This window comes from Alosa sapidissima, chromosome 11, assembly GCF_018492685.1.
Source record: "Alosa sapidissima isolate fAloSap1 chromosome 11, fAloSap1.pri, whole genome shotgun sequence".
In the NCBI taxonomy this organism is placed as follows: Eukaryota; Metazoa; Chordata; class Actinopteri; order Clupeiformes; family Clupeidae; genus Alosa; species Alosa sapidissima.
Window position 1 is genome coordinate 12,803,417 of NC_055967.1, and position 21,781 is coordinate 12,825,197.

General features: G+C 41.2%; 2 protein-coding genes across 3 annotated transcripts; both read left to right on the plus strand.

The window, feature by feature from the left end:
• Positions 1 to 1,193: 1,193 nt before the first annotated feature.
• On the plus strand, positions 1,194 to 11,583 carry dus2 (dihydrouridine synthase 2). Its single transcript, XM_042110204.1, has 16 exons — positions 1,194 to 1,300; positions 1,774 to 1,906; positions 2,014 to 2,059; positions 2,213 to 2,304; positions 2,389 to 2,432; positions 2,886 to 2,946; positions 4,202 to 4,249; positions 4,412 to 4,477; positions 4,580 to 4,650; positions 5,074 to 5,160; positions 5,252 to 5,420; positions 5,614 to 5,735; positions 7,120 to 7,257; positions 7,541 to 7,628; positions 7,882 to 7,955; positions 10,671 to 11,583. The coding sequence occupies exons 2-16, from the start codon at positions 1,784 to 1,786 to the stop codon at positions 10,954 to 10,956; spliced, it is 1,515 nt and encodes a 504-aa protein (XP_041966138.1). The 5' UTR covers positions 1,194 to 1,300; positions 1,774 to 1,783; the 3' UTR covers positions 10,957 to 11,583.
• A 101-nt stretch (positions 11,584 to 11,684) lies between these two features.
• nfatc3b (nuclear factor of activated T cells 3b) lies at positions 11,685 to 21,752 on the plus strand. 2 transcript variants are annotated; one of them, XM_042110202.1, is made up of 10 exons: positions 11,685 to 12,226; positions 12,897 to 14,142; positions 14,951 to 15,113; positions 16,240 to 16,439; positions 16,686 to 16,858; positions 17,025 to 17,165; positions 17,869 to 17,924; positions 18,046 to 18,172; positions 18,295 to 19,098; positions 20,784 to 21,752. In XM_042110202.1, the coding sequence occupies exons 1-10, from the start codon at positions 12,142 to 12,144 to the stop codon at positions 20,843 to 20,845; spliced, it is 3,057 nt and encodes a 1,018-aa protein (XP_041966136.1). In that variant the 5' UTR covers positions 11,685 to 12,141; the 3' UTR covers positions 20,846 to 21,752. The 2 variants fall into 2 exon arrangements, with proteins under 2 accessions (XP_041966136.1, XP_041966137.1); XM_042110203.1 differs by having other exon boundaries at positions 18,298 to 19,098.
• The last annotated feature ends 29 nt before the right edge of the window (positions 21,753 to 21,781 follow it).

Sequence of the window (21,781 nt, forward strand, 5' to 3'; positions counted from 1 at the left end):
TTGTGGTAAAAAGATTTTCAACCAGTCTTGAAAAGAATACAGGTTCCAGACTTACAGAAGCATACATATAAATATGCCAATGGACTTCCTGTGGTCAATAAACTAAAAATAGACATCCTCATTTGAAGCGCATTTGGTTCAAAATTTGAAGCCAAAACCCTTTTTCGGACAGCAGCCATATTGAATTTAGGGAATTTAGGGGGTCCTGATATACCCAATCATAAATGTAAGTATTCCTATGGGTTTCCCATCATCAAAAAAGTTAAAACAGACATCAAGTTTGTATTTGTATCTTATCTGGCTCCAAAGCTATAGCCAAATCCCTTTCAGGCGACAACCATATTGGATTTGGCTGCCATGTTGGTCTCAGGGACCATTGGCTCGGGCGGCCTGGCTAAATCATTTCAGTATGCCCTCAGCTGCATCCGTGCCAAATTTGGTGCTTGTAGATTCATTTGCACAAACAATGGGGTGTAAGGCCACATACTACAGCCAAAACTGCTTTTTTGGACAGCGGCCATATTAGAATTGGAGGAATAAGGGGTCCAGATGCACCAGGTCATAAATATTAACATTCCTATGTATTCCCCATGATCAATTAAGCTGAAAAAGATATCAAGTTTGTATTTGTAACTCATGTAGTTCAAAAGTTATAGCCGGAACCCTTTTCACGCGGCCATATTGGATTTGGCCGCCATCCTAACCCCAAGGGTCGCTGACTCCGGCGCCCTAGCTAAATCATTTCAGTATGACCTAAGCTACATCTGTGCCATATTTTGCGCTTTTAGATGAATTGTGCTTAAGGCCCCCCACTAAGAAATGCTTGCCCGATTTCAACAACCTGAACAAGTTAGGCCTACTTGGTTGGGTAGAGTCCTTTATAATTTTGATGATTACTCTATTTTTGCATCGGCTGATGTAGGCCTATACACAGAAAGGGGAGAGGAGTCCTAGAGATCCGCTCAGCTGTGCGCACCACTCTCTCTCCAAGATTATTGGCCATATTAAAGAAATAGTAGGCCACACATGTCTGACATGGCAAATGTCCCTTTTCCTCAGAGATAGGCTACGTCCTCCTGTAAATGGATGCCCATAATACAATGCCACCATTTGGCCAGCAGGAGGCAACAGGATGATTCTTACCAACTACAGCCTAACAGTAGTACTAGTCTGTGGTATCTATCTTTGGTGACGTTTACAAGAACAGGAAGTAGATTGGGTGTTGAACCAGCACATGTGTTGTGCTGTTTTTGTTGCATGAAGCCGGATGAGAACCTGAATAAAAGCTGTTTTTTTTCTGGTGAGAGACATCAAAGAAAATATTGCAAAATCTACTTCTATCTAAAGCTATTAGTTCTCACTAAACAAACAATGTTAGCTTTCTTGTTATCAGTTCTACAGTTCAACCGATAGAAGCCTAACGCTACCTAATAAATTACCACTCCCAAACTAAAGTTAGGCAAATATTTAGCAACGTATGTGGTGTACAAAGTGGTTGATTTCTGTCGTTAGCAGGTTCTGTGTTTTACTGAAACGTCAGGTAAGTGCAGCTTTATTGAGGTTACTGAACAAAAACAGTGTGCGTAGTCTTGTTATATTCAGTTTGATGTTGCTGATATATCATGACCCCCGTCTATCAAGACATCAGTAACTTACCTTTACATCTTTACAAGTTGTCTGTATCATTGGTACATCAGCTGGATGCGATTAACGTTATGCACTTAGATCTTAGAAGCAATGCTATATGAAATCCTGATTTGTATCTTTTGAAAGGCTACCAATCATGGCTGAGACAGCAAAGCTGTGCTTTCGCAATAAAACAGCACTTGCACCGATGGTTCGCGTTGGGACATTACCCATGAGACTGCTTGCACTGGACTACGGTGCTGATATTGTGTATTGCGAGGTAGGAATCAGTCAAGCGCTCAGCACCATCATTTTGTGTCATGTTGGGTGCTAACGATTGCTTGCTGCCACGATTATTCATATGACATTTACATTTTCTTTTTACAGGAGCTAATAGATATAAAAATGGCTCAGTGCAAGCGAGTAGTTAATGGTATGTATACCCTTTAAGACTGATGGGCAATGCTAGAATACATGGTTAGTTCAATAAGAGAATGTGTGCAAAGGCTGAACTAGTCAGTCTCCTCCAGCTCTTTCAGGTTGACTTTTGTAATATTTTCTCCATTCTCTTTCATGTGACTGGCAGAGGTGTTGGACACTGTGGATTTTGTTGCTCCAGATGACCGAGTCATGTTTAGGACATGCAGCCGTGAAAAGGACAGGGTTGTCTTTCAGATGGTAAATATTTGTTGCATAGTATCACACATCATTTGTGGTTTACAAATATTTTGTATTGAAATCATCCCATCTTTTCTTCCCAAGGGAACAGCAGATCCACAGAGAGCTTTGATCGTTGCCCAACTTGTGTAAGTTTAAAGTATTTAACCAGGACTATTTCTTGTATCGTTGCACTTTAGGTATCACTATTATTAATGGATATACTGATTGTACAGAGAGGTTGTAGATCATAGACATAGAAAGACCTGGACGGACCGGCACTGTGATTTAAAGGGCCTTTTTTTATCTCAATACTACTGACTAAGTGTCAGTTTATGGATACAGTACTACTGGCCTGTTTAGTCTTGCAATGGCAGAGGTGACTATATCATCAAATGTTTAAGTTCGAAGACAACTATTGAACCCCCCCCCCCCTCCCCAATACACATACACTGCTCATGTCCTTTTGAATATCCACTGCTCATGTCCTTTTACACATCCAGCCAGTGTTCATGTCCTTTTACACCTCCAGTGCTCATGTCCTTTTAATGACATTTTCTGACCTCTTTTGTGTGCTTTACATTTGTGTCAATGATGTGCAGGCAAAATGATGTTGCTGCCATTGATGTCAATATGGGCTGTCCTAAAGAGTACTCTACTAAGGTAAGCATTACTCAGTTGTCAGGTTTATTTACAATAATTAAGCTCATCAGTAGATGGGAATGAACAATACTTAAAGGATAATTCCGGTATTTAGCACTTTGAGTCCCTTTTCTGGTTTGTTTGGGATGAACTAGAGTGGTGGACACTGAAATTTTGACGATGGGTCCTGTCTCGACTTTCTGACTCGTTTTGAATCGCCTTTGACTGGCTGGCTATGGGCATGCACAAACATGCAAACATTCGCGTAGCGAAATACAGTTTCTGTCGTGTTTTATTTGCCATTTTGTAAAATCCCATTGATTTCTGTTGGAAGATTCATTGCTCCTTGATATCACTGCGCTACGGAAACGGAAAGGGGGTCTGTTTACGGTTGTAGTCTTTCCCCCGCGAGACCTTCTTTTACTGCCTATGCTTCAGACTCAAATATTGAGCAGAAGTTTATACACGGTTGTGAGGTATCTGAAAAAATAGCTCCACAATAGCAAATAACACGGATTGAAATCATACATCACAACGAACACCACAATTAACCACTCGGGGAGTTGCACAGTTTTGAAAACGAACGTTAAAGGTTGTTTTAAGGACATGTTTGTGTATGACCATAGCCATGCGATTCAAAACAAGTCAGAAAGTCGAGACAGGACCCATCTTCAAAATTTCGGTGTCCACCACTCTACTTCATCCAAAACAAACCAGAAAAGGGACTCAAAGTGCTAAATACCGGAATTATCCTTTAAAGGTGCTCAAAGCGATGTTACGCAAAACATTTTATGTCACTTACTGCAAACATCACCTAACCAACCGCTAGCTGTCTGTGTCCTGAATACACTGTAAAAAAACGGGATCTCCAAAAACGGCAACAAAAACAACCTGGGCAAACCTAGCCTATAAAAACATTTATTGTTCCAGCAAATCACAGACGAGAACGTGTTTAGGAGAGTTTCAATTGCACGGGAGCAGCGCGGGAGGGAGGGGGAGGAAGTAGCGAGTTAGCTCTGTTTTGTTTGAAAGTCAACAGAAGTGACGTTACCCAGCATCGCTTAGAGCACCTTTAATTTATTTTTGTTATAAAACATATAATGATGTATCATAGATGATTGCTGTGCAGCTAGTTGGAATAATCAGTGAATCATCTGCTATAATAATTACCTTGGGCAATGGATCACGGTATAAGTTAGTCTTGTCACGCAGGGTTACTCAACATTACATCCTGTGGAAATCCTAAAGTGTTGACTCGTGTCTATTACTCACACAGGGCGGTATGGGAGCTGCCCTTCTCTCTGACCCGGACAAAATAGAGGCCGTAAGTTTCACCAAAGATGGTTCTCCAATTTAGGTTTGAGGCCTGTCATAGCTGTAATGGTCACTGAATTTCAGTAGCATTTCATTTCTGTTCCTTTCCTGTCTGGTATGTTGGTCCTGTGTGTATGACTGTGTCTGTTGATGACATTTCTTTTATTTGAAGATTTTGACCACACTTGTAAATGGCCTATCGAAGCCTGTGACATGCAAAATCAGAGTTCTTCCATCTGTGAGTATCTTGGTAATGATCCATACAATTTCATTTTCAGTTGGTTTGATAAGAAGGTTTGGTTTTCATATAGAATATGATGATTTCTGAAATATCTTTCAGCTGGAAGACACTGTAAAATTGGTGAAAAGAATAGAAAAAACTGGAGTGTCTGCCTTAGCTGTGCATGGCAGGTAATGTGTTAATCCCACTGTGTCTGCATCTGCTTACCTGTGCTTTTTATATTCACAATTATTACTGACTTTGATTACTGAATATATTTAGTAGAATGTGCATGTTTTTTTCTATTAAACAAGGCCAAAGTAATAAGCAATTTGGGTAGAGAGGTGATGTGTTTACCAGACGGGATTTAAAAAAAAAAAAAAGTAATTATTCAGGTCTGAAAAGAAAGTGTTTTTGCAGAAAAAATGCAACAATTCTATAAAAAGATGCATATGTATACTTATGCAGTTAAATAAACTGCAGATTAGTAAACTGTAAAACTGTTAAGGTGGCTTTGTGAATGTTATTTTTGGAAAGATGCTTATTAGCTTCTGTTGATGTCATTAAACACGTTATGTCATTAAACACGTTTATCACTGTTCATCATCGACCAGATTCAAAGAGGAGAGACCTCAGCATCCTGTTCACTGCGACTACATCCAGGCAGTGACTAAGGTGGTGTCAATACCCGTTATCGCTAAGTGAGTCCAGCACTGAAATTGTCGCTGCCTCTGTCTGTTTTGCTTAGTTGAACGGTGCGTCTCAGACAGTCTTCTATCTTTGGCCTTGTAGTGGTGGCTCTCTTGATTTGGTGAAGACCCATTCAGACATCACAAAGTTCCGGGAGGCCACCGGGGCATGCTCAGTGATGCTCGCCCGTGCTGCTATGTGGAACCCCTCCATCTTTTGCAGCAAGGGGACAGTATCTGTTGATGAAGTCATGGAGGAATACATTAAATATGTGAGTTACATATTCAAGTACCCTCTGGGCCATCTAGACCACCACTGTCAACTGAGCTGTCTTGGAATAGTGATTCAATAATTCTATAATTCTATAACACCCCTCAAATTTATATACATCAGCATTCTATCGGGGAAGAGTACATTTGAATGACATGTTAAAGACCTAATGCATATGTTCTTTCTAATTTTAGGCAGTTCGTTATGACAATAATGCTTTCAACACCAAGTACTGCCTGTGCCAGATGCTGAGAGACAGAGTAGAGTCACCCATGGGCAAACAGCTTCATGCTGCGCAAACCACTAAGGAGATCTGGTATACAACCCACTAATCTACTTCTCTCGTATTTGCTCAATTTCCTGCATCCCACATATGTGACCTGATCTGGCAAAATGAGTCACCAATTGATATCCTGGTCAAAGTCATATCTTGAATTGTTCAAGATACAGCATTTTGAATGATGATCTCCCACCATCTATTTCCAATTGAAAAACTGAGAAAATCACGTTTGAAGTTACGGGTTACATACAGGTACAGGTTAACCTGACTCTCGCCAGATGAATTTCGTTCTGCCTAGCTCCACTCATCCATCTGGGATCGATCCATTGGAGTGGTGCTTCAGAAGGCTGGGCCTTATTAAAAAATTCTTGCATAAGATTGGATAAGCCACTTGTCCGTCATCTATTGACGTGCTACTTCAACCACATCGAACTCACATCGAAGCCAACCCATGACGCTGAGAACAGTCTCACAGTCGCTTCTACGCTACGTCACATCTATGAAACTCCCACTCTGCGTCCTGATTGTCTCTACCATACAATCTCGTGCCGAAATCACTCTCAACGGAAGCGATCCCAGATGGATGTGAGTGGAGCTAGGCGGAACGAAATTCATCTGGCGAGAGTCAGGTTAGGTACAGGTAGGATTTGCCCACTTGAATAATATGATTTGCCCACTTGAATAATATTTTTTAAAATTTTACATTCTTATCTTGACTCTGAAACTTAATGAAATTAATTTGGAATGCCTCTTTTTTCATATAACACCAAAAATGAAAACTCAATATTTTCAATGATTTTTTAAGTAATCATAGCCTGGCCACGCTCACCTAGAGCTCCTTTCAGGGAGATACTAGTCTGGAGCACCATAATTCATTAACTTTTCCATCGGCAGATTACCTGCCCAATCAGCAGAGGGTATGTTGCTATAGTTTCGAAATTGAAAGTGTCTGTGGTAAGCAATAGTATCAGTGCCTGCCTGCAAACATCAAAAATTGCAGCCGGAAAAATGTGTACATTTATTTACAGCAAAGGTAGACCCACATACATTGTTTCCTTACTGCCGATGCTGTTTATTCAGTCAGTTTGTAAAGTTTAGGTGAAGTAGCAAGTAACGTTAGGAATCCCTGATCAATGTGACTGGTTACGCTCGACCAAGGATTTCAAAGGTAACGCTATGTCTACATCCATCACCATGCTAGTGTTGGAAAGGTTTCCCAATTGTGAGTATCCAGACTCTATTCACAAAGTCAATGAGTTTAGTTTTAACTAAGCTAATGTAATCAGCCTGTATCTCAAAATTAGAATGTGCGACTTCCGACTCATTTTGCCAGATCGGGTCCCATACAGTATGCTCACATTGTTGTCACATTTTTGCTAAATGATGTGCTGATATTTGAGTATGTTTTTGTGTTGATCAGTGCGGTGTATAGTATGATGGAATACTATGACAAAATTGAGTCAGAGCTGCAACAGCGAAGAGAAGAGAAAAACAATACCATCGAAAGCCACCCTACATTAGACGGAGACGTTATCACCATGCCTGTTCGGTTTGAGAAGTGAGTACAGAATTAAATCCTGTCCTCACTCTCTCAATTCTTATTTTTACTCAGTCATTCCCACACACTAATTTCACATTAGTGGCAACTACAGTTTCTGCTCCAAAGGCAATTGAAAGGAAAATAATCAGATACCAAACCATAACACTTGATTACTATTCATATATTCCTTTTTAAATTATTCAAAGAATCATTAAGCACATTGTAATCTCTTGTACGCCGTTCAACAGATATAGACATGTGATGCTAGTGATGAAATGCTGTATGTGTGTGTGCTGGCCAGGAGAGAATACCCCCCTCAGATAACACCTAAGATGTACCTACTGGAGTGGAGTCGCCGGGAGAAACTGGAGCAGCCAGTGTATGAAGTGGTGAGCGCAGCATCAACAGAGACAACTTGTGGCCTCACAGGACTGAAGTGCCTTTTAAAGTGTTCTGTAATTAATTAGTTAACAAATGAATTAGTGTTTTATAGATGAAATAAGTTTATAACAGATAATGGGTTAGTGCTCTTTTAAATACTCCTTATTTAATTAACAACAAACAGAAAAAGAGAAGCGGGTGATCTTGGCAGATAGGATCTTTATACACTGTACACCTAATCAGTGATGTCACCCTGTCCAGGTACAGCGCAGCCAGGACCGAGCTTTCCAGTCCACTGTGATTGTGGCAGAGAAGAAGTATAGATCCACCCTGTGGTCAGTACTCAACATATTCTCCTACAATGCTGATTCTTAACACAGTCCACACTGTTCTACTTTAGTGCATGTATGTATGCATATGACCTCTATCAGCCCGTTTTCATGCCAGGAATAAACCGTTTTAAATCAGTTTATTGCCCAAATTCCATTTACTGTAAGTTTGTCTCCTCATCTTTCCAAAGGTGTGCGCGTTGTTTCGCCATGATTAGGAAAGTGTGTGAGAGACAATTGGTTCATTTTATCCTAATTCTATGCGAATTGAGCATGCGCAGGCCTACAACACTCTTCTTTCTGGGAGTATATTCCGTTTAAGGTGTTTTCATGACCCAGTGTTCCGTTTAAAACAGGCATATGCTTGGGTGTGCAAACGGTTTATTAGTAAACCGAATATGGCCTTTTTCGGTTTATTTCAATCAGAATAAGGTGTTTACAACACACGAATATTCGGTTTATTCCCAATAAACTGATTCTAAACCGTTTATTGGATGCATAGAAGCGTGCTGTGTGTGTGTGTGTGTGTGTATGTGTGGATTAGGATTGGGCACCGAAACACGGTTCTAGTAACTGCATCGAATAACAACGTGGATTTCGGTGCCTCATTTCGGTGCTTAAATAGCGTTTTATTTATTTATTTATTTTATACGAGGCATCACTGCATGTAATGCACCATCTCTAACGTCTTGTTCTGATAGAAACACATCCAGATACAGTTAACATAAGTGGATGTATAAACCAGAGGGGGCAGACATAGGCGAGTGGACAGCCGTGGCCCACTGGTTAGCACTCTGGACTTGTAACTGGAGGGTTGCCGGTTCGAGCCCCGACCAGTGGGTAAGTGCCCTTGAGCAAGGCACCTAACCCCTCACTGCTCCCCGAGCGCCGCCATTGTAACAGGCAGCTCACTGCGCCGGGATTAGTGTGTGCTTCACCTCACTGTGTGTTCACTGTGTGCTGTTTGTGTTTCACTAATTCACCGATTGGGTTAAAACAGAGAATGTCTAATAAGGGGAGAACTGCCACTCTTGGAAAACTTCCGGTTTCTGAACTGGTTGCAGTTCCTTCTGTGGTTCCACATGAGGGAGCTCGTCCACGAGTGCAGAATGCATGGAGGTCTATGGAGCTGTACCCCTCAAAATCCACTTTTCTCGGGATATAATTTTTTTCCAAGTAATTTGAGTATTGTATTCGAAAGGGGAGGCAAAGAAAATACACTTGGTTGAGTATTATATTTTTTAAAGTCACTTAATTGTTCTTAAAAGCCTTTCAAATGTGTCAATGAAGTCATTCATTAGCACAATGCTAGCGTGTTATGTGCAACAACGACCCAACCTGTAAGAAATCAAAAGGACATAAGTACTCGTTCATTCAACTTTTGACCTATAACCCATGTTGAAGTTATACAAACTACAATCAAATCTAAGATTTGTCAACGACAATCAGGTGAAAGAGACAATTTTAGCCGTCTAGCTCCATTGACTCCCATTCATTCTGCACTCATGGCGATCGCCCCCAGTGGAACTCTGGTGGAACTGCATCCAAAATTCGGTACAATGGGACTTAATACGGAGTGGCAAGGCTCTCCGTAGACGGGCTCTGGTTAAAAGCAGAGACAAAATTTCCCTCACGGGATCAAAAAGTATATATACTGGACAGTGTTTGACAGCTTGCGTGTGCCCAAGTAGCTTACTTTCAAGCGATATCGCTAGCTCCTGTCAAAATCTAGCATTGGCCTAACTATACACAAGCAAAAGGCTATGAAACAACATCAACAGCAGCCTAATACCTTACACGATGTCCTTGCTAATGCGCTAACTGGCATTTATTTGAAATGTAATCAGCAAAGTTGTAAGGTGAAAACTTTATTTCACGGTGTGTTCTAAACAACATAATGGCATGATTATTAATCTTTCATGTACATGAGGGCCATATAGCATCACAATGAATATGAAGATCATGTTAAAAGTTAGCTGGCAAAAACATAAATATGTAGGTTACATACCTGATGTCACTGAGCTGTCAAAGAGGCTAAACCATCTCCGTAGCCTACGTTATCGCTAATTAAACTCAGCTGACTGGTGTTAGCGCATAGCCATAATTGCTGTTAATATGACTAGGCTAGCGCTGGGAATCTAAACACTTCAACACCGTCATGTAGCCTGACATGTTCAAAACTATTGCGTGTTATGGGTTAAGACATGACATTTCTTGAAGCATTTGGGAACACACTGAATTAACTGGAAAGTAGAGTCTCTGTTAGATTTGCTTGCTTGCAAATGCAGTTGTCCATGTTCTATGGCAAGCGGTTTTAACATACCTTATGGCAAACCGCCTACACTGGGTAAACTTGAAAGCAGAGCTTACCATTGTGTGTGCATACATGGCAAGCTGTTTTAACATTTAAATGTATTATTTGTAGGAGCAATGAGATATTCATAGTAAATTGAATATAACAGTTCAATTTCATGTTCAAATTTGTCTTATCAACAAAAAAAAAGCCATTCATGCTTTAGACCATTTTCATTTAAAACATTTTAAAAACAAAGTACCGGTTCAGGCACCGTTTCAGCACCGGCACCGTTTTAAAAGTATCGATTTAGCACCGTTGTGGCCTCTTTTGCTTGGCATACACTCCAACTGTCTGTACTTTGTATTTAGTAGAGAATCACTGAAGGTGTGGTGAGGGCACAATCTGATCTTTTGTTTTTCCAACAGGGAGAAGTCTAAGAAGTCTGCAGAACAGGCGGCCGCTGTTGTGTGTCTGCGTGTTCTGGGCGTGCCCGAGGGACGTGTGGGAGAGGACAGCTGTGAACTGGTCAATAAGCGAAAGAGGGAGGAGAACAAAAATGGGGAGATCCAGTCAGAGGACAGTCCAGTGCCAGAGTTAGATGGCAGGAAACGGCACATTACCCAGTCACCCGAGAAAGCAGAAGAGCCTGCAAATAGAACTACCAATAAGGCTGTCATGAATGCCTTACATGTCAATCAGACAGCTTCATAGAGTCAACCTCATCGTAGTCCCTCTCAGAGGAATCACTCTCCTTATTGAATGTTTAATAACAGGATGCCTGCTGCTCAAAGACCAGTAAAGGAAGTCGAAATCTTATATATTATTCTGTTCAAACTGAACCACAAAGTTATACAGTATATTCTCAATGTTCTACTAGGCCAATATGTCTTCTGTGGGGATTCACATTCTTTGTATCTATAGTGTCCTTCAACATGCTTTTGTTACAAACTGTATCTTTTATTTTGAAAAGATGTTTGGTTGTTTAAAGCATGATGGAAAATATTTTACTGTCTTCCGACCTTACAAGTATCATTTTTATATACAATATAATTTGCCCTCTTCTAAGAACAGAAATTATGAAAAGTCTAGAGTTCAGAAAAGTGCCTGTGTCAACATTCAGTTATATGAAACCAACCATAGAGTTCCTTAGCCCATTATAATGTGTGACTGCCTTGATTGAACCTGCAGAGGGCAACAAATGTGCTCTCACTTTTTATTTTGAAATGTCTTAAGATTTATTGGAAATACCAAAGGTCTGTTTAATCAAACTGTGGTTTGATCGAATAGTTGCCAAGGGTTTTTTTTCTTGTCAATTTTATTAAAACTTTTATGAAATTAGGCTTGATTTTAATTTGGTCCCGGGTCAAATTTTACTTATTTGATTACTTATTTAAAAAGTAAATATTATCAGTAAAGTGTGGAAATGATGATTGCATTTTAGTGAAAGTAATGTCATGTCGAGTTGCATTACAGAAGAGAAAGCCTACACTTCAAAGACTACACTTCACCGTGTGGCGGGGAGGGGGAGGTCCAGTACTGTACTACTACTCAATGTTGTCTTTCAAGTTTTGACGTCATGTTAAGAAGTGTTCTCTTGCGTTTTTGATCCAACGTAAAAGTTACTGCTGTTACTACTGTTGTTTTGGGGGTAAGGAAAGTGTTACGTTAGGTTAACGAGGCCTACTCAAGGTTCAAGTAACGACAGCGGAAACAACTTGATATCAGAAACAAACTTATGCAAACCGTCCTCTGGTGCATGTTCCGCATTTGCACTCCGCGCTCTGTGTGGCTACGTATTAGCTCGCTCGACTCAATACACTTTTTGCTGACTGTAGGCTAGCTTACTTCAGGATAATCAAGTATCGGGTGATTGGCAGTACGGACAGGACAAATGCAATGACGAGCGCAAAATACACAGACGAATTAGACTTCAGACTTACTTTCGGGGAGGACGGCGGACAGCAACCGCTAGGCCACGCAGGTAATGTATTTTGCATCGTTCTCGTGAATGCGCTTACTTAGAGATGTTTTCTTACATGGCCCTCTAAATTACGAATGATTTTGCGCGTTTTAGACATATAAATGCAGATGAAGGTATGGACAATGTGACAAAGTTACCTGTTACATTGTTTTTCATCTAGCTTTGTTTATGGTGTTCCTTTCGGTTCTATGCTGGCTCGTGCATAGTGCATACATGCATGCACTGTCACACCACGGAGATCAAGTTCAAAGTTAGGACGCATGACTCCGTTGAAACAAATATAGAACCATATAAGCTGTTTTTACCTATCATTAGGAGCTGTATAGGCTAGCTGACTAAATAAAGATGCAAAGACAATAAACAACATATAACAACCTAGATATAACAACAATGCTGTCAGGCAACAACACATTGACAATGTATTGCAAAAATGCTTGTCTTTTTTGCAATATGAGCATCCTGTTTTCTGGCCAGTGTGTCAACTCGCTATTTATAACAAGCAGCTGTTGAAGTGGCAATGGCCTTGAGGTTGCCTAGCTGTTAGAATAACTTTCTTGAAAGCCTTCACTGGTTACTGTCTTTCACACGTCCATATGAATGTATGGCTGGTTGTTTCACAGGTTTTCTGAGTGTCTATGGCTGTTGAATTTGGTTATTGTTTTTGCTCTAGATATTGGTCTTAATGATGACTGCTACATCCTCAATGTTGGCCTGCATCAACCCGTGGTTAACCAGCCCTTCGAGAACGTGCAGCAGAACCCTCCAACATCAGTTCCTGCTACAGATCTGCAAAGTGCTGGTGCTCATGAAGGCAGCTACACTGTACCTAAAGGGACTGTATACAACACCCTGGAGTCACCCTCAAGGGTATTCGACTGCCCGAGTATCCAGATCACCTCCATCCCTACCAGTTGTAACCATGACATGGGTGCTTGTCAGAACCCTTTGCAGAAACATAGCTCTGGCGGGGAGGGCAGTGCTGGCTTGTCCAGGTCTGGCCGCCTGTACCTCCCCCTGGATCCCTCATACAGAGATCAGTCGACCCTCTGCCCCAGTCCGTGCAGCAGCCTGTCCTCCCGCAGCTGGCTGTCCGACGCCTCGTCCTGCGAGTCTTTCTCCCACGTGTACGATGATGTGGAGGCCGAACTCAGTGAGGCAGCAGCTCACTTTAAGTTAAGCTCACCTCTGATGTCCCCCCTCAGCTCTCCTCTGCCCTCACCCCTGGCCTCCCCACTGGCGTCCCCGCAGGTCTCTCCCCAGGTGTCCCCATTCGGCTCTCCCAGATCACTGCCCCTTGGGCCTGGAGAGGACCCCTGGCTGCGTTACTACCTCCAGCAACCTCCTCCTCCTCATGCTCTGTATGCTCATTCTCTGTCCCCTCATCAGTCGCCCTATCAGTCTCCACGCACAAGCGTGTCAGAGGAGACCTGGCTGACCCCACGGCCTGCCTCGTCCTCCTCACGGCCCTCCTCACGGCCCTCCTCCAGGCCCTCCTCCAGGCCCTCATCACGACCCACGTCCCCCTGCGGTAAGAGGCGACACTCGTGCGCTGATGCTGCTGCTGGACTGTCCTCGCCTCACCTCTCTCCCATGCCCACTCCAACTCACTCCCCACGGGGCAGCGTGACCGAGGAGACATGGGCAGGGAACTTCATGCTTTCGTTTCCACAGCTCCTACAGTCGGAGTTAGATGTTCCTCTCAAAACGAGAAGAACCTATCAGAGTCAGGAGCAGTGCAGCACAGGTGTCGTGGTGGGATCACCTCTGGAGGAGCAAGTCCTTGGGACTTTGCTAGACTACCCCACAGATGTATATCTACCTGGACAGGAAAAAGAAGACATTGTGGAGCATTTCCTTTCTGTTCCCTCTCACTTCACCTGGAGTAAACACAAACCATCTCAAACACCAATTGTTACGTAAGTTAGTCTACACATTGTATTGGTTATGGAACCTCTTTTGAGATTTTGTGTTTGATTATGGCATTTTGTTAGAGTACAACAGAGTAAACATCATGATACAACATGTAAATTTGGTATCGTTAGATTACTAACTGTCCCGTATTTCCAACCTCTTACGTGAACGTGTCACTTAATATTACTTTTTTATACAAACCAAGACGGCGGATTCCTAAAGAAACGCAAGCACCCACACCATAAGTGTATCTAAATTAGCTATGTACCAAAGATTACATTTTACTGTGACTCGAAGAGTTGTAAACAGTGTTGTAAGGCTGCATGTACAAATACGCTTGGACCTCCAGTGGAATTTTGATTTGCGAGAATTCTCGGGCTAACCGTTGATGTGTCGTGAAAAAGGTTGGGAATAAGCACCCACCAGCCCAGCACTAAACTCCGAGCGTGGTAAACAAAATCGGATATTTCAGGCAGTAAAAGCCCTGGTAAGAACCAAACTAGATTTTGTTCAAATCTACACACCTATTTCTACTGAAAAATGTAAGGTTCATTTATCAAATGTTATTTTGAAGTATTAAGAAACATCGTTGTTTTAGAATTTTCGAACGAAATGGTTGGTAATTGGCACGTTTACGATAGTGAATGTTATCACAATGCATTTGCTGATTACACCTAACCACAGCTAGTTCTGTCAGGTGCACCATTGCAATTTCTTGTTTGATTCAGTACCCCAACTTTGAGTTACACCTTAGACTTGGATTGGATCCTTTAGGCAGACAGGACTTTTAAACTTTGTACATTCTCCTCCCAGAACTCCATCCCTGCCTCCTCTAGACTGCCCCCTGCCCAGCCAGGTTGGGCAGTATGAGCTCAGGATAGAGCAGCAGCCCAAAGACCACCACCGAGCTCACTATGAAACCGAGGGGAGCCGTGGGGCCATTAAAGCAACTTGTGGTGGACACCCGGTGGTTAAGGTGAGGCGCTCATGTAATTCCAAGAGGCAGGGACAAAGCTATTGTCAATGTAGAGGTTGTTATGTCATCTTTATGCAAACAGTGGGACAGCTCAACATAAGGCAGTCTTAGAAGAGCTTTAAGTAAAATAGGCCTCAGTGCCTCGGTTTTTGTTTGAACTGTCTGAATGCAGTGAGAAGAATAACCTTGACATTTGAGGACAATTAAGAGCCATTGGAACTCTAGCAAAGGAAATGTTTTAGACTAATTAAATACATCTTATCTGAGTCAGATAACGTAAATAAATATAACTGTGTTTATTGTTCATTATTTTACATTCAATGTGATTCACTATCAGTTATTTTAACAACCTAGAAAGACCAGTTTGGCAACTTAGCAGGTCTGTTTCACATTGTATGTATTTCTTTGTCGCATAAATTTGGTTGTCTTCCTAAATATCATAAATGTTTACCAGTGAAGTTTTCATGCTTTTAGATATCAAGTAGTACAAGTAGTAAAAATATACTCATATTAAATACAGATAGCTGCTAAAAAACAGTTTGTTAGCTGCTCATGTCAACCAGAGAATACCACAGACTTCCTGGTATGAGTGTTCTTCCTCATATCTTAACACATCTTTAACAACCTTACAAGACCTCCAGGTCCTGATAGTCTGCTTGTCATTCTTTGCACTGGCACCCTCAGCTCTTTTAAGAAGAGTGTTGATTCTAATAAATCTCTGAACAGTGGGACATGTCTAAGCAGCGGCACATATCTAAACAGTTGTATTGAATAAAAAAGAATAATGAAATAATAATAAAAAAAATAAAACATTTTAATGTATGATATTCTTTTTTAAATGGTTTGGTGGATATTGTATTACTGTATGGAATCTGCTGGCAGGCCATTTATGTTTACTGAAAATATTATAAACAAGCAGCAAAGATAGCACCAGTATTTATTCTTAAATTATTCTGAAATATATGGTAAAATGAATAATGCTATGTTTGTACAACTTGATAAAACATCTATAGACAGATTAGCTCCAAAATAGCCTCTATCTTATGTGAACCTTATTCTTGTAGCTGTGTGTAGGTTGAAAAATAGTAATGAGCATTTAATCACATTCTTGATTTTTCTCTTACAGCTCATAGGATACAATGAAAAGCCAATCAACCTTCAGATCTTCATTGGGACTGCAGATGAGCGCACTGTGCGACCACATGCCTTTTACCAGGTGCACAGAATCACAGGGAAGACTGTGTCCACTGACAGCCAAGAGATTGTTATAAGCAACACCAAAGTTCTTGAGATTCCACTACTTCCTGAGAACAACATGTCTGCGAGGTACAATCCAGTTATCAATTGAAAGTCATTGATGGTCATTAACAGTAATCTAAAATTATCACAGCATGATAAATCAGACAAACTTAAAAAGACAGCTGGACAGATAGTAAGAACAGTATGGTGGTAAACAATTTAATGTGTAACTGTGAAAGCTAGATTTCAGATCATTTCAAGGGTTACGATAAAAACAATGAAGCAAATAGTTTTTGCAGTACCAAACACAGTAATTTATGCCTGTTTTGACAGCATTGACTGTGCTGGAATCCTTAAGCTTCGAAACTCAGACATTGAGCTCCGAAAGGGAGAGACAGACATCGGACGGAAGAACACGCGTGTGCGAGTTGTTTTCCGTGTGCATGTTCCCCATGTGAATGGGACAACACTGTCATTGCAGGCGGCCTCTATTGCTGTGGAGTGCTGTGAGTGACACTTTTGTTCCTAGGCTGCTTGTGAGTCTGTGTCCGTCTGAGTCTGTTTCTATGTATATGTTTGCAGAGGTTATGGGTATGCAAATATGTGTTTTTAAATAAGCAAAAGTTTGTTGTCAATTAGCATATGAGTTTGAACTTTGTTTTATGATTTTAGCCCAGCGTGCCGCACTTGAGCTTCCTCACATAGAGAACTTCAGTCCCGTCAGTGCCTCAATGAAAGGAGGTGAAGAAATGTATATTAAAGGCCCTAATATATTCCCAGATTCAAAAGTCATCTTCCTAGAGAAAGGTTCAGGTAAAAAAAAAACATTTATAAAAACAATCTGTTGTATGTCTAATGTGTATAATCATGCTTTTGTTGCATTCTACTGATCATCAAATAGTTGTATTGAGAAGATTTCAGTTTTAGTTTTAAGTAGTTATAGAGTGTTATCAACAACTGTGGCTAGGAAAAACTCCCTGGAGCAGAAGCCAGTTGTGATAAGGGGACGCGTCTGCCTGAGCTGGGTTTGGGAGAGAGTTAGGATGTGGACATGCAGAGGATGAGGGAGAGGGAAGAAAGGGAGGCAGATAAAGGAGAGAACATGAAACAACATGGAGCGTGTATGTGTACATAAGCCAGCAGAGAGGAACAGCACAAGTGTCTACAACAATTTGCCACTTTGATATTTCTGTGACAGAGAATTGTGAAAGTCCATTTGACTTCTTTACGAAAGTCATAATGAAAGGGAAGCTATGCGTTATGAGTGAGATTTGTTAGGTGATGGTAACAGTTTGTCCACATCGGTGATGACACTGTAAATGTAAGTGTCTGGGGGTAGGCATATGTAGAGCATAGTTTTCAATGTGTATGTAACACATGTCATAAATGTCATGGAAGCTGTAAATTATTCATTCATTAATTAAGTGAACTGTAGAGCCTGTTGTATTATTTTACTCACTTCTCACTTTTTTACTTTCTTACTTCCTCATTCATATATTCATTCATTTATTTATAGATGGTCGAACTCTTTGGGAGACTGAGGCAAGAACTTTTAGAGAGAAGTCAACAGAAGTAAGTAAACAAAAATGGTGGTCAAACTACTCTAAACAAGATATTTTTCCTTTGGCAAAATGATCTATACTATGCATTCACAGTATTACATGATAGCTAACATGTTCAAAATCTTTTGCAGATGAATATTGTGGTACAGATTCCTCCTTACCACAATAGGAATATGACATCCTCAGTTCAGGTCCAGTTTTATGTGACTAATGGAAAAAGGAAAAAAAGTGTAACACAGCACCTCACCTATGTGCCAGGTATGTACCCTTGGTCACTCAGAACTCATGAAGTCCTGTGCATAATGTGCTTTATGCAAAGTTATACAGTTGAGAATGAATTTGATGACATTTTGATTCTGAATGCCACCATCTTGAAACAGCAGGTGTGAAGCAAGAGAGTGGACCTCTTGGAGATAGAATCACCAGCAGTGCTACTGGACCCAATGGAGAACCCCACCAGTCTTTCCCCCAGTATGCATATCCTATGGACCATTACCAGCACACTGGAGTGCCTGCTTTGTTCTCCTCTTTGGACAATTCTCCTTCCCACCTTCACAGAGCCAACCTGGATGTTAATCTTGAATCTCAACACATTCTTCATAACTTGGTATCCATGGAACCAGTGTTCCTGGGAGCTTACCATAACGTCAGTGCCCAGGTCTGTGTAAACAAAGTAGGAAAAGTCTCCTCTCAGCCAGCCTGCATACCCAATGCTCACCAGTCAACCCACCAGCCAGGCTGGAGCTCCGAAAGTCTGGAGCAGAAGCCATTAACTAGTCACCCCTCGTGTGCCGGCAATAATTCCTCAGCAAATGCCTCTCCACAGCTGCAGTCTCCTTGGTATCACGGCCCCAACCCAGTGACCAGACATGCAACAGGAAGTAGCCTGGGTCATCTGAAAGCTGCTGCGTCACACCCTCAATCTCAAGATCCTCCAGCCTTACACCAATCCCCCTGCCACCCCAGAGTGGCACATTTAGATCAGCCCCAGATCATCAGAGCACCATCTCCACAATCAGTAACCAACAACTCGTCCCCCTGGTCCTCTGGTAGCCCTCTTGATGTTTCCCTAGCCACTCAGTCATCATTTCACACACAGGAGCTATTTAATATCAAGCAAGAGCCAGAGGATAAAGAAGTGAACCTCCAGTCGACTGGACTTCACAACGTCACACTTGATGATGGTAAGAATTGGCTTTGTATTCAGACTTTCTTTTATTGATGATAGAATCTGTGGTTCTGATCCAGTACACTCCAATAACTGTCTGATTGGGGTGTTTGTAAAATTGACAATATTGCTTCGTATGGCCCATAAACCTTTTCATCCAATCAGCACATTGCTTCAAGAGCAAGGAAGGGAGGGATGTAAATTTGATGGCTGTTGAGCTCAATTGTCTTTCACCACCAGAACTGCAGATTCTACCTGTTAAATACATAAGACAACAGTATCCCCGCACACTGACCCAGCCTGCTAGTATTGAAGACATTTGTTTACTCTCCAGTAGATTCTCCAAGTGGCAACAGCAGTTTATGAATGTCTGTCTGGGTTAATTATGGTTAGCAATCCTGCTGTGCACTGAGAAAGATGACACTATCTCTGTGTGTAGAATGACGTTTAAGCAGTAGAGCTAAATATACCAGTGCTGGCTAATCTTTGGATGCTACTGTTGTGCAGCTGTTGTAAAATGACTGCATAGTTCATACAGAATACCCCTGGCCTTTACATTAGATTTGACTAATGACACATCTCAAGTACAAAATTCACACTCTTTGTCCTTGACCTTTTAAAACTCCCTCTCAACTACCATGACTTGGGCAAAAATGTCTCTTTTACATCATAAAAATCAGTTGTCTAGATCTGTTTTTGAAAGGTTCTGAAGTTTCTTGATGAAGGTGTTTTTTTTCCAGCACTTTGCCTTGTTTGTGTGTGTTGAGTAAATAGAGTGCAGAGTTCCAGTGACTCTGGCTCTGCGTCTGGCCTCATGTAACTGTGTCTCAGTAATGATCCGGGCTCGTAGGGACAGGTGCAGAAGGGTGAGATCAGGCCTGTTGATTGAGCCATGGCTCCCATTGCATCTCTGCACCAGGATGGGATATTTCTGTCTTGCTTTTCATCTGCTCTTAAACACTTTGAGTGTACAACTTAGACCTGTTCTGGGAAAATATATTAATAGGTGTACTGTGTGTGTGTGTGTGTGTGTGTGTGTGTGTGTGTGTGTGTGTGTGTGTGTGTGTGTGTGTGTGTGTGCGCTCGCGTGTGTGCGCGCGCACAGCGTGTGTGTGTGTGTATGTGTCTGGGTGTGTGTGTTCATGTGCATGTATCTGAGTCTGTGTATATGAGTCTCTTTTGTTTAGGGGCCTTGTGATGTGTTTTAAATAGATGTTATGTGAGGGAGAATATTAATAGGTGCAGAAAAAGTTACAGGACGACCCCGTCTTTTCAAGCTGAAGGGCATTCACATGACAGGAGACCATGTCAAGAGCATCAATTTTGTGTTAGACAAGTTCTGCTAATAATTGGTACTTATCCCTCTTTTTGTCATCCCCTGGCTGCTGTGGTTTCATGGGAGCTGCTTCAGTACATTTTGACAGCTCTGCACTGCCCTCATATGGTGTAAAAGCAACAAACAAGCAACTCTTGTTTCTCCCATTGACTTACATACAGAAAGGGCAAATTACATGTTTGCTCCAGGTGGCTGTTTATTTTTGTGTCCTGCAAATGACTCACATTGAAGAGATCTTGTGGCCATTGATGTGAATGGAAATAGCCATCACTCTTAATTTACCATAGATAAACAACTTTAGTTTAACATTAGTGAATCAGGAAGTCACGGACATGCAGATTTAACTGTCTCTATTTTTCTTACAGTGAGTGAGATCATCGTCAGAGACCTTTTTCAGAGCCCAGAAGCTTCTAAGAACCATACCTAGCCCCTGTACACCCAGGTACACCTTTGAGAACAGTCTGTGGATAGAACCTCTGTATGTCAGCCTTTGAAGCAGAGTACAGAATCATTTACTGTTTATTGCAGTGAACTATAAATAAAATAAGCTGTAGCAGAAAGCAATATATGCATTCAGACATGACACTGCATTAGTGAGAATTTGCAGCAGGTTACTGTATATCAGTATGCATTTGTTTGTATATTGTCTGATATGTTTTGAAATAAAATATGTAATTGTAGGGGAGACCAGGGACAGTTTTAACAGGAGACCGTTGTAACATCTTGAATTCCTCCAATCAGAAACAAGCTAGAGTAATGACACTCACTTTTGTGACAGGAGGGAAACTAAACTACAGTGAGTGTCATCACTCTAGCTTGTTTCTGATTGGAGGAATTCAAGATGTCACAACGGTCCCCTGTTACAACTGTCCCTGGTCTCCCCTACTTGTAAATACAATTGTCATTGATTAGAGTTTGTAGTGCATCATGTAGTTTATACTGTATACACAAAATGCTGGATTTCTAACATTGTAATCAGGTTTGGTCCATGTGATTATTTATTTTTTTAAAAGATCAATTACATAAATGTTACCACAGTCTGTTCAAGTCATTATATCAGTACATTACATGTGAACAGACAGTAACACGTTTCAATTAAACATGTTAACAAAGATGGCTTATTTTTATAAAGAACATGAAGATAATGACCACACACTGTAAACTGTAAAATGATATGGTACTGTTGATTTCTGGATGTATTTAATGCAGTTATTATACTGAACTGTTGAGTTTTATAATTGAGCATGCTGCAGCAAATGTTTTGGGTTCTGAAATATTTTAAAGACTGTGGAATAACTTTTTCTAAATCAATACATTAAAATGGACATGTCAGACCTGTGTGCGTGTATCTGCAAAAGTCTCA

Excerpts from the sequence above, each read along its gene's own strand:
- dus2 (XM_042110204.1), top strand. The coding sequence starts at position 1,784 with ATGGCTGAGACAGCAAAGCTGTGCTTTCGCAATAAAACAGCACTTGCA. Across the intron at positions 4,651-5,073 it reads GCCTTAGCTGTGCATGGCAG|ATTCAAAGAGGAGAGACCTC; the intron begins GTAATGTGTTAA and ends ATCATCGACCAG. Across the intron at positions 7,956-10,670 it reads AAGTATAGATCCACCCTGTG|GGAGAAGTCTAAGAAGTCTG; the intron begins GTCAGTACTCAA and ends TTTTTCCAACAG.
- nfatc3b (XM_042110202.1), top strand. The coding sequence starts at position 12,142 with ATGACGAGCGCAAAATACACAGACGAATTAGACTTCAGACTTACTTTC. Across the intron at positions 16,440-16,685 it reads GAGAACAACATGTCTGCGAG|CATTGACTGTGCTGGAATCC; the intron begins GTACAATCCAGT and ends CTGTTTTGACAG. Across the intron at positions 17,925-18,045 it reads TTAGAGAGAAGTCAACAGAA|ATGAATATTGTGGTACAGAT; the intron begins GTAAGTAAACAA and ends AATCTTTTGCAG.